This window comes from Garra rufa, chromosome 23, assembly GCF_049309525.1.
Source record: "Garra rufa chromosome 23, GarRuf1.0, whole genome shotgun sequence".
NCBI lineage: Eukaryota > Metazoa > Chordata > Actinopteri > Cypriniformes > Cyprinidae > Garra > Garra rufa.
Genome location: NC_133383.1, coordinates 37833429 through 37843089, shown reverse-complemented (window position 1 = coordinate 37843089; position 9661 = coordinate 37833429). Strand labels below are relative to the sequence as shown.

General features: G+C 31.5%; 1 protein-coding gene across 1 annotated transcript in view; it reads right to left on the bottom strand.

Moving 5' to 3' along the window:
* Window positions 1–2468: 2468 nt before the first annotated feature.
* LOC141299593 (exonuclease mut-7 homolog) overlaps window positions 2469–9661 on the bottom strand; it is a 63486-nt gene continuing 56293 nt past the window's right edge. Inside the window, exons 13-14 of the mRNA XM_073829961.1 lie at window positions 5003–5069; window positions 2469–3266 (exon numbers count right to left, since the gene is read on the bottom strand). Coding sequence (XP_073686062.1) covers window positions 2929–3266; window positions 5003–5069 — 405 coding nt within the window. The 3' untranslated portion in view covers window positions 2469–2928. The remainder of the gene's footprint in view (window positions 3267–5002; window positions 5070–9661) is intronic.

Here is a 9661-nt window from a genome sequence, read left to right as displayed (position 1 = left end):
TATTGTGTAAAACAAATTTAGATCTATGTAAAAAAAAAGTTAAAACGTATAGATTTTATGCAAAAATGAAAACAAAATGAATGATTTGTGAAAGAGTAAATTCTGTTTTTAATAATTTGTGACTAATCTTTTCATAAAGTGTTGTTAAAACAGTTAAACATGTTTAAAACAAACTTAGATCTTAAGTTGAAAAAAGCAACAACAAAAAAAAGCGTAAAGATTTGTGTAAAAATGGAAAAAAAAATTAATTATGCGTTACATTTTGTGTGGTAAACTAATAAATCCTGTTTTTAATAACTGACTAATCAACATTTTACGGCATTAAACACATGTTTAAAACAAACTTAGATCTTAAGTTGAAAAAAGTAAAAAATGTGTAAAGATTTGTAAATAAAATGAATTTCTTGTGTCATTTTGTGTGGTTAAACTAAAGTAAATCCTGTTTTTAATAACAATTTGGGACTTAAAAGAGTTAACACTTATGATTAGTGAACAATTTTAAGATGTTTGTGAACATTTTACGGCATTAAATACATATGTTTAAAACAAAATTAGATCTTAAGTTGAAAAAAGTCAAACAATGTGTAAAGATTTGTGCAAAAATGTAACTAAAATGAATGTTTTGTGTCAGTTTGTGTGGTTAAACTAAAGCAAATCCTGTTTTTAATAACAATCTTTTCATAAAGTGCTAAAAACAGTTAACTCATGGTTTGTGAACAATTTTAGAAGGTTTATAAACGTTTGACACCATTAAATACATATAATGTTTAAAAAAAAATTTAATCATATGTTGAAAAAAAAAAAAAGAGTAAAAATGTGTAAAGATTTGTTCAAAAATGTAAATAAAATGAATTTGTTGTGTCATTTTGTGTGGCAAACTAGTAAATCCTGGTTTTAATAATTTGTGACTAATCTTTTCATAAAATGTTAAAAGAGTTAACACTTATGATTTATGAACAATTTTAAGAGGTTAATAAACGTTTTACGGCATTAAATACATATAATGTTTAAAACAAACTTAGATCTTAAGTTGAAAAAAGTTAAAAAAAAAATTGTATAAAGATTTGCGCAAAAATTGAAAAAAAATTGTGTGTTACATTTGTGTGGTAAACTAATAAATCCTGTTTTTAATAACAATTTGTGACTAATCTTTTCATGAAGTGTTGTTAAACGAGTTAACACTTATGATTCATGAACAATTTTAACAAAAGAGGTTTGTCAACATTTTATGGCATTAAATACATATGTTTAAAACAAACAGATCTTAAGCTGAAAAAAGTAAAAAAGTGTAAAGATTTGTGTAAAAATGTAAATAAAATGAATGTTTTATGTCATTTTGTGTGGTTAAACTAATGCAAATCCGGTTTTTAATAATAATTTGTGACTAATCTTTTCATAAAGTGTTAAAAAACAGTTAACTTTCATGGTTTGTGAACAATTTTTGAAGGTTTATAAACGTTTTACGTCATTAAATGAATATAATGTTTAAAAAAAGGTCTTTTTTTAATGTGTAAAATTTGTTGTGTAATTTCTTGTGTCATTTTTGCATGGTAAACTAATTAAAATTTCTTTTTAATAACAATTTGTAAATAATCTTTTCATAAAGTATTGTTAAAAGAGTTAACACTTGTGATTTAAGAACAACTTTAGGAGGTCCGTAAACATTTTTTTTGGCATTAAGTACATATAATGTGTAAAACTAATCTAAATCTTAAGTTTAAAAAAAAAAAAAAAAAAAAAAAAAAAGGTAAACATTTTGTGCAAAAATGAAAAATCAATGTCTTGTCATTTTTTAGGGTTAAACCAATGTAAATCTTGACTAACCTTTCATAAAGTATTGTTAAAACTGTTACTACTTATGATTTATGAACAATTTTAGGAGGTCTGTAAACACTTTATGGCATTAAGTACATAAAATGTGTATTTAGATCTTAAATTAAATTTAGATATTAAAATGTATTAAAAAATAAAATAAAGATTTATAAAGATTTGTGCAAAAAACAAAATACAATGAATGTCTTAAGATGTTCTGTGTGGTTGAACTAATGTACATCATGTTTTTAATAATTTCTTTATTTTCATAAAGTGTAGTAAAAACAGTTAACACAATGATTTATGAAAAAGTTTAGGCGTTTTGTAAACATGTTATGCCATTAAGCACATAAAATGTTTAATTTAGATCTTGAGTTTAAAAAGAAGCGGGTAAAATTATAATTTTGTGCACAAATTAAAATAAAATGAATGTCTTGCGTCATTTTGTAGAGTTAAATCAATGAAAATCCTAACTAATCTTTTCATAAAGTGTTGTTAAAACAGTTAACACTTATGATTTATGAACAATTCTAGGTTTGTAAAAAAAAAATAGCTGATAACTACATAAAATGTGTAAAACAATTTTACATCTTAAGTAAAAAAATGTAAAAAATTAAAGATTTGTGCAAAAACGAAAATAAAATAAATGTCTCGTCTCATTTTGTAGGGTTAAATCAATGTAAATCCTGACTAATATTTTCATAAAGTGTTGTTAAAACAGTTACCACTTATGATTTATGAACAATTTGTGGTTTGTAAACATTTATGGCATTAAGCAAACTTAGATCTGAAGTTAAAAAACACAACAGATTAACAAATATCTAAAGATAGTCTTGTGTCATTTCGTTTTAAATAATGTGTGACTAATCCTTTCAGAAAGTCTTATTAAAGACACCTTTTCTGATTTAGGAACAATTTCAGGAGGTTTGTAAACATTACAGTATTTAATAGCTAGTTTTGTTTACAGTGCAAATCACAGTTAAACCTTCAAAAAGGTTATTGCACAGTTATGACACAGTGCAGCAAATAAAAATACCTCCATAAAAAGAATTTCTAAAAAATCAGAGGCGCGAAAAATTATGCAAGCGTTCATTACGACTAGAGTTTGGTCAAATCTCATGCTTTGGCTGCTACGTCTTCACTAAGATGCAAGACCTCTTGAAATTGCGACAGCACCCGGTCATAGTGGGTCCCCTCCCAGAACACCTTTCCACAGCCGGTGCAGATGAAGTACACTGGAATCCGGGGCAGGAGGCCTGGGGGCACGGTCTCCAGCTGAACTTCGGCCCCGCTGGGGAATTTGAAGGTCTGGGGGTCCAGGGCGGAACGTGGGGCCCAGCGGCAGTGAGGGGTGAACTCGGGGCCCTCTGGGGGCCTCCAGCTATTGTATTCTGCTTGTGTTTCATCCTGCGACTCGCAGTCGTCCCGCTTGGATACGATGTCTTGAAGGAGACCTTTTACGAGAAAGAAAAAGCGATTAGAAGCGAGGAAGGCGGCGGCTTTATGCAACTTCACTTCTTATGTTAAATGATGCTGCTGACAAAAAGCAAGGATTTGGGCAAACAAGTGTTAAAATGAAATGCTAAGAAAATGGAGAAAACACAAAATATAAATCGAAAAAGTTTTATGCAAAAGTTTGAGAACCCTTTGCAGAATCTGTGAAAACGTGAATAATTTTAACAAAATAAGAGGGATCATACAAAATGCATGTTATTTTTTATTTAGTACTATCTTGAGTAAGATATTTTACATAAAAGATGTTTACATATTTACATATTACACAGTTTGGGAACATTTTTGGTTTAATGATAGTTGTTCAAGAGTCCCTTGTTTGTTCTGAACAGTTAAACTGAGCACTGTTCTTCAAAACAACCCTCCAGGTCCTGCAGATTCTTCAGGTTTCCAGCATCTTTTGCATTTTGAACCCTTTCCAGCAGTGACTGTATGATTTTGAGATCCATCTTTTCACACTGAAGACAACTGAGGGACTCAAATGCAACTATTAAAAAAGGTTCAAACGTTCACTGTTGCTTCAGAAGGAAACACGATGCATTAAGAGCCAGGGGGTGAAAACTTTTGAACAGGATGAAAATTTTTCTTATTTTGTCGAAATAGCATTTTTTCCCCATTTTGTACTGCCCTTCGGAAGCAACAGAAGATAGTTGCATGTTTCCCGGAACACAAATTAAGTACAATTACAAAATATGAATTGAAAAAAGTTGTATGCAACAGTTTGGGAATCCCTTGCAGAATCTGTGAAAATGTGAACCATTTTAACAAAATAAGAGGGATCATATAAAATGCATGTTCATTTTTTATTTTGTACTATCTTGAGTAAGATATTTTACATAAAAGATGTTTACATATCCACGAGACAAAAATAGCTAAAAATCATTAAAATAACCCCCTTCAAAAGTTTGGGAACCCTTGGTTCCTTTTTGGTTTAATGATAGTTGTTCATCAGCCGGGGGGTGAAAACTTTTGAACAGGATGAAGATGTCCAAATTTTTCTTATTTTGTTGAAATATCATTTTTTTACCCCATTTAGTACTGTCCTTCAAAAGATGTTTCCCAGAAGATAAAAAGTACAATTTACCTTGATCTACAAATTCCAAAAGTTTTTGCCCCCCAGCTCTTAATGCGTCATGTTTCCTTCTGGAGTATCAGTGAGTGCTTGAACCTTTTTTAATAGTTGTGTTTGAGTCCCTCAGTTGTCCTCAGTGTGAAAAGAAGGATCTCAAAATCATACAGTCATTGTTGGAAATGGTTCAAATATGCAAAAGATACCGAAAAACTGAAGAATCTGCAGGACCTGGAGGGTTTTACTCAGTTTTACTGTTTAGAACAAACAAGGGACTTATGAACAACTATCACAAAACAAAAAAACAGTCATAGATCATCCATGTAACCACACAGTATTAAGAACCAAGGGTTCCCATACTTTTGCAGGGGGTTATTTGAATAATTTCAGCTATTTTTTTGGTTTGTGGACAATATGTAAACATCTTTTATGCAAAATATCTTACTCAGGACAGTACTAAATAAAAAAATAACATGCATTTTGTATGATCTCTCTGATTTTGTTAAATTTATTAACATTTTCACAGATACTGCAAAGGGGGGTCAATAACTTTTGAATAAAACTATATGTTGTATTGACATGGGAAACAAATGGAAAAGAAGTGGCAACCTCTCTCTTTCATCATGCGGGTCATATCCTCTCTGGACAACTTGAAGTACTCATTACAGTTGCAAGCCTGAAAAAAAGGTGACGGAAAAAACACATTAATATGTAATAAAAATTATGACACCAAGTAAATCATTTCAGGAACAAGATGTTAAATCAGGTGTGAGATAATAAAATCTCTTATGACGCATTGTTGTAAAATATAGGCGCGTGTGTGTGTGTGTGTGTGTGTGTGTGTGTGTGTGTGTGTGTGTGTGTGTGTGTGTGTGTGTGTGTATTTCTCCAATTTCAAAGCACAGATTGTATATAATATTGTTATATTTTTATATTCTAAATAGCTTAATTAAATTAAAATTACTTAATTTTATTTTTTTAAATAATTATTTAATTGTTTTCTACATTTTGGAATAACAGAGAATTCATTAAGAATGTGAAACAACTACTCATATTGTGTTATTTGTCGTATTAATGTTTGGATAAAATGGTAAATATGGTAAATGCCACACTTGTTTTTCCTTGACTATGTGATCCAACTTATTTATTAACAATAAATGAATAAATAAAAGTTCATCTTTGTTTAAAATGTTCATGTAGTAAATGTACATGTTTTAGTTTTATACTTTTTTTGTACTAATTTAGTTTTATATACATATATGTGGAAACAATTTTTTTTTTAGGAGTTTTTGATGATCAGAAAGTTTAAAAGAACAGCATTTATTTAAAATAGAAATCTTTTGTGACATTATAAATGTATTTACTATTACCTTTGATCCTTTTGATGCGTCCTTGCTGAATAAAAGCTTTTTTTTTATTCTTGAGCAGCAAATCAGCATATTAGAATGATTTCTGAAGATTCATGTGACACTGTTTTGGGTTTTCTAATGTTTGAATGTATATTTTTTTTTTCTCTTATGCTCATCAAGACTGCATTTATTTGACTAGAAATACAAATAAAAGAATAATATTGTGAAATATTATTACAATTTAAATTTCCATGTGCATATATGTTAAAATGTCATTTATTCCCATGATGCAAAGCTGAATTTTCAGCCTCATTACTGCAGTCTTCAGTGTCACATGATCCTTCAGAAATCATTCGAATATGCTGATTTGCTGCTCAAAAAACATTTCTGAATATTATCAATGTTTAAAACAGTTGTTCCTTTGATAAATAGAAAGTACCATATATTTTAAGCTTTTGTAACATTATAAATATCTTCACTCTTATTTTTGATCAACCTAATGTGTCCTTGTGGAATAAAAACATGAATTTCTTTAAAACAATTTTACTGAGGGATCATTGTGGGAAAAAATATTTCTCAGCTTTTATTTACATTTGAAAAGTGTCCAAAATTATTCATACCCTTTGCAAACTGTCACAGTCTGTGGGAAAATCCAAAGTTCTATACCATTCCAAATAGTCCAAGCTGTTCTAAAGCATCCTAATTACCCTGATTCATTGGGAACAGCTGTTTTAATCAACTCAACAGGTGAAAAACAGAAGCTCTCTGCTGTTGGTTTGTGGACAGTCATGGCTAAGACAAAGGAGCTCACTGAGGACCTGCGGCTGCTCATTGTGGCTGCTCACAAGTCAGGAAAGGGCTATAAGACCACATCTAAATGTTTTGAAGTTCCAGTGGCTACAGTGCAAAGTATTATTAAAAAATACAAGACGTTCAGCACTGTGAAAAATCTCAGAGGACGTGGTCGGAAGCCAAAAGTGACACCTGTGCTGGCCAGGAGGATAGTGAGAGAGGTAAAAAAGAATCCAAGGATCACCACCAAGACCATCCTGATGAATCTGGGCTCTGCTGGTGGCAACATCTCAAGGCAGACAGTCCAACAGACACTGAACACCACTGGGTTCCACAGACGCAGACCAAGGAGGACAACACTTCTCCAGATAAGGCACACAAAAGCCTGCTTGGCCTTTGCAAATGCTCATCTGGACAAAGAAGAAGACTTCTGGTCTTCTGTTTTATGGTCGGATGAAACAAAAATTGAATTGTTTGGCCACAATGATGTAGCCTTCATTTGGTGTAAAAAAGGAGAAGCCTTCAACCCTAAGAACACCATCCCCACTGTCAAACATGGTGGTGGGAACCTAATGTTTTGGGGGTGTTTTTCAGCCGGTGGACCAGGGAACCTAATCACAGTAAACGGCACCATGAAAAAGGAGCAATACATCAAAATTCTCAACAACAACATCAGGCAGTCTGCAGAGAAACTTGGCCTTGGGCACCAGTGGACATTTCAGCACGACAACGACCCAAAACACAGCAAAAGTGGTGAAGAAATGGTTAGCAGACAAAAACATTAACGTTTTGCAGTGGCCCAGCCAGAGTCCTGACTTAAATCCAATTGAGAATCTGTGGAGGGAGCTAAAGATCAGGGTGATGGCAAGGAGACCCTCCAACCTGAAAGAGTTGGAGCTCATCACTAAAGATAAATGGGCAAAAATACCAGTGGAGACATGCAAAAAGCTGGTCAGCAATAATAGGAAGCGTTTGATTGCTGTAATAGCCAATGAAGGCTTTTCTATTGATTATTGAGAAGGGTATGAATAATTTTGGACATGCCACTTTTCATTCAAATGTAAGTAAATGTATTTTTTTCCTCTTGTACATCGTCTTATTATCTTTTGGGAGAAGTCTGGTCAAAAAAAACTTGCTGGTTGAATAAAAGTAACTAAGTCAGAATTTGCCAGGGGTATGAATAATTTTGGGCTTGACTGTATATCCAGCAGTAATGGTAGGTTGTGAATTAGACTCAAACAGTCTGGTAAGTCTCATGCTGAACTCTCTCACGCACACACACACGGCTCCAGTGACGCAGGCTAGGTGTGAGGTTAGAAGTTTGCGTCGCCTCTCTTAATTTCACACCTCAGTGTGGCTTCTGTCTCATCCTCAGCAAGGAAGCCATTCCCACCCTCTCAAACAACACACAGGCGCTAAAAGCCTTGTCACTAAACTCCATCTCCACCTCACGACACCACCCAGACTGAGAGACATGCTAAATGCAACACCTTAACAAGACATCGACGATTTAGTCAGTGAACTCATTAGACTAGAATTCTCTACACAAACTGAAACTAAAATTAAAGGATATCTGTTTTACATTTTCTTTTTACTCACTCATGCTTTTTTTTACTTCTGTGGAGTGCAAAAGGTGAAATTTATTAGAGATTTGACATTTCTTTGTCTACAAGTATACAGCTGTCAAGATCCAACAAGAACTGAAAATATGAGTCTATATAACTTGTATGTTTTTGTGAGAAACAGAGACAAATTCAAGCTTACAACTATCATATGACTTAAAATATAGAGCTAAATTTCTCCTTTTTAACACAGAATATGGTTTTGGAATGACATGAAAATTATGTAAATATACATTTATGACCTAAATATAGGAATATTTGAAACATTCAAGATTGTTTGTTTTTGTTTTTGAGCATAAGTCTCTAATGTTCATCAAGGCTGCACTTATTTAGTTAAAAAGCTGTAATATTAAAAAATATTTTTAACATTTTAAATAACTGTTTTCTATGTGAATATATTTTAAAACGCAATTTATTTCTGTGATCAAAGCTGAATTTTCAGCATCATTACTCCAGTCTTCAGTGTCACATGATCCTTCAGAAATCATTTTAATATGATTTGATGCTGAAGAATCAAAAGATTAATCATGTGAAGGATCATGTGACACTGAAGACTGGAGTAATGATGATGAAAATTCAGCTTTTAAATCACAGAAATAAATTCTATTTTAAAATATATTTAAATAGACAGTTATTCTGAATTGCTATAATATTTCACAATTTCACTGATTTTAATATATTTTGGAAGAAATAAATTCAGCCTTGGTGAGCATAAAAGACTTCTTTTAAAAAACATTACAAAATCATAGTAATTCAAACTTTTGACCAGTAGGTTTTCATGCTCACCAATCCTGCATTTATTGGTCAAAATACAGGAAAAACAGGAATATTATGAAATATTTAAAATATATTTAAAAATTTTGAATATACATTAAAATGTAATTTATTCTCATGATGTAATGATTAATTTTCAGCATCATTACTCATCATTACAGTCTCCAGTGTCACGTGATCCTTCAGAAATCATTCTGATATACTAATTAGCTCCTCAAGAATAAAAAAATGTGTACTTTTATTTATAAAGGACACATCAAAATGATCAAAAGTGATAGTAAATACATTTATAATGTTACAAAAGATTTTATTTTGAATAAATGCTATTCTTTTGAACTTTGTTCATCAAAAATGCGGAAAAAAGTAGTTTCCACAAAAATGTTTTCAGCAAAAATGTCAATAAGAAGCATTATTAACATTAACATATTAACATTAACCATTATTAATAAATAAACTTCATTTGAGCTAATAACTGATAATAACTGAGCAGCAGATTATCATTTTAGACTGATTTCTAAAGGATCATGTGACACTGAAGACTGGAGTAATGATGCTGTAAATTCAGTTTTAATACTAAATCATTTCAGAATTCAGTTTAAAAAGTAGTTTCCACAAAAATGTTTCCAGCAAAAAAATTGCTTTATTTGAGCTAATAATTGTTAATGACTAAGCAGCAAATCAGCATATTAGAATGATTTCTGAAGGATCAAGTGACACTGAAGACTGGAGTA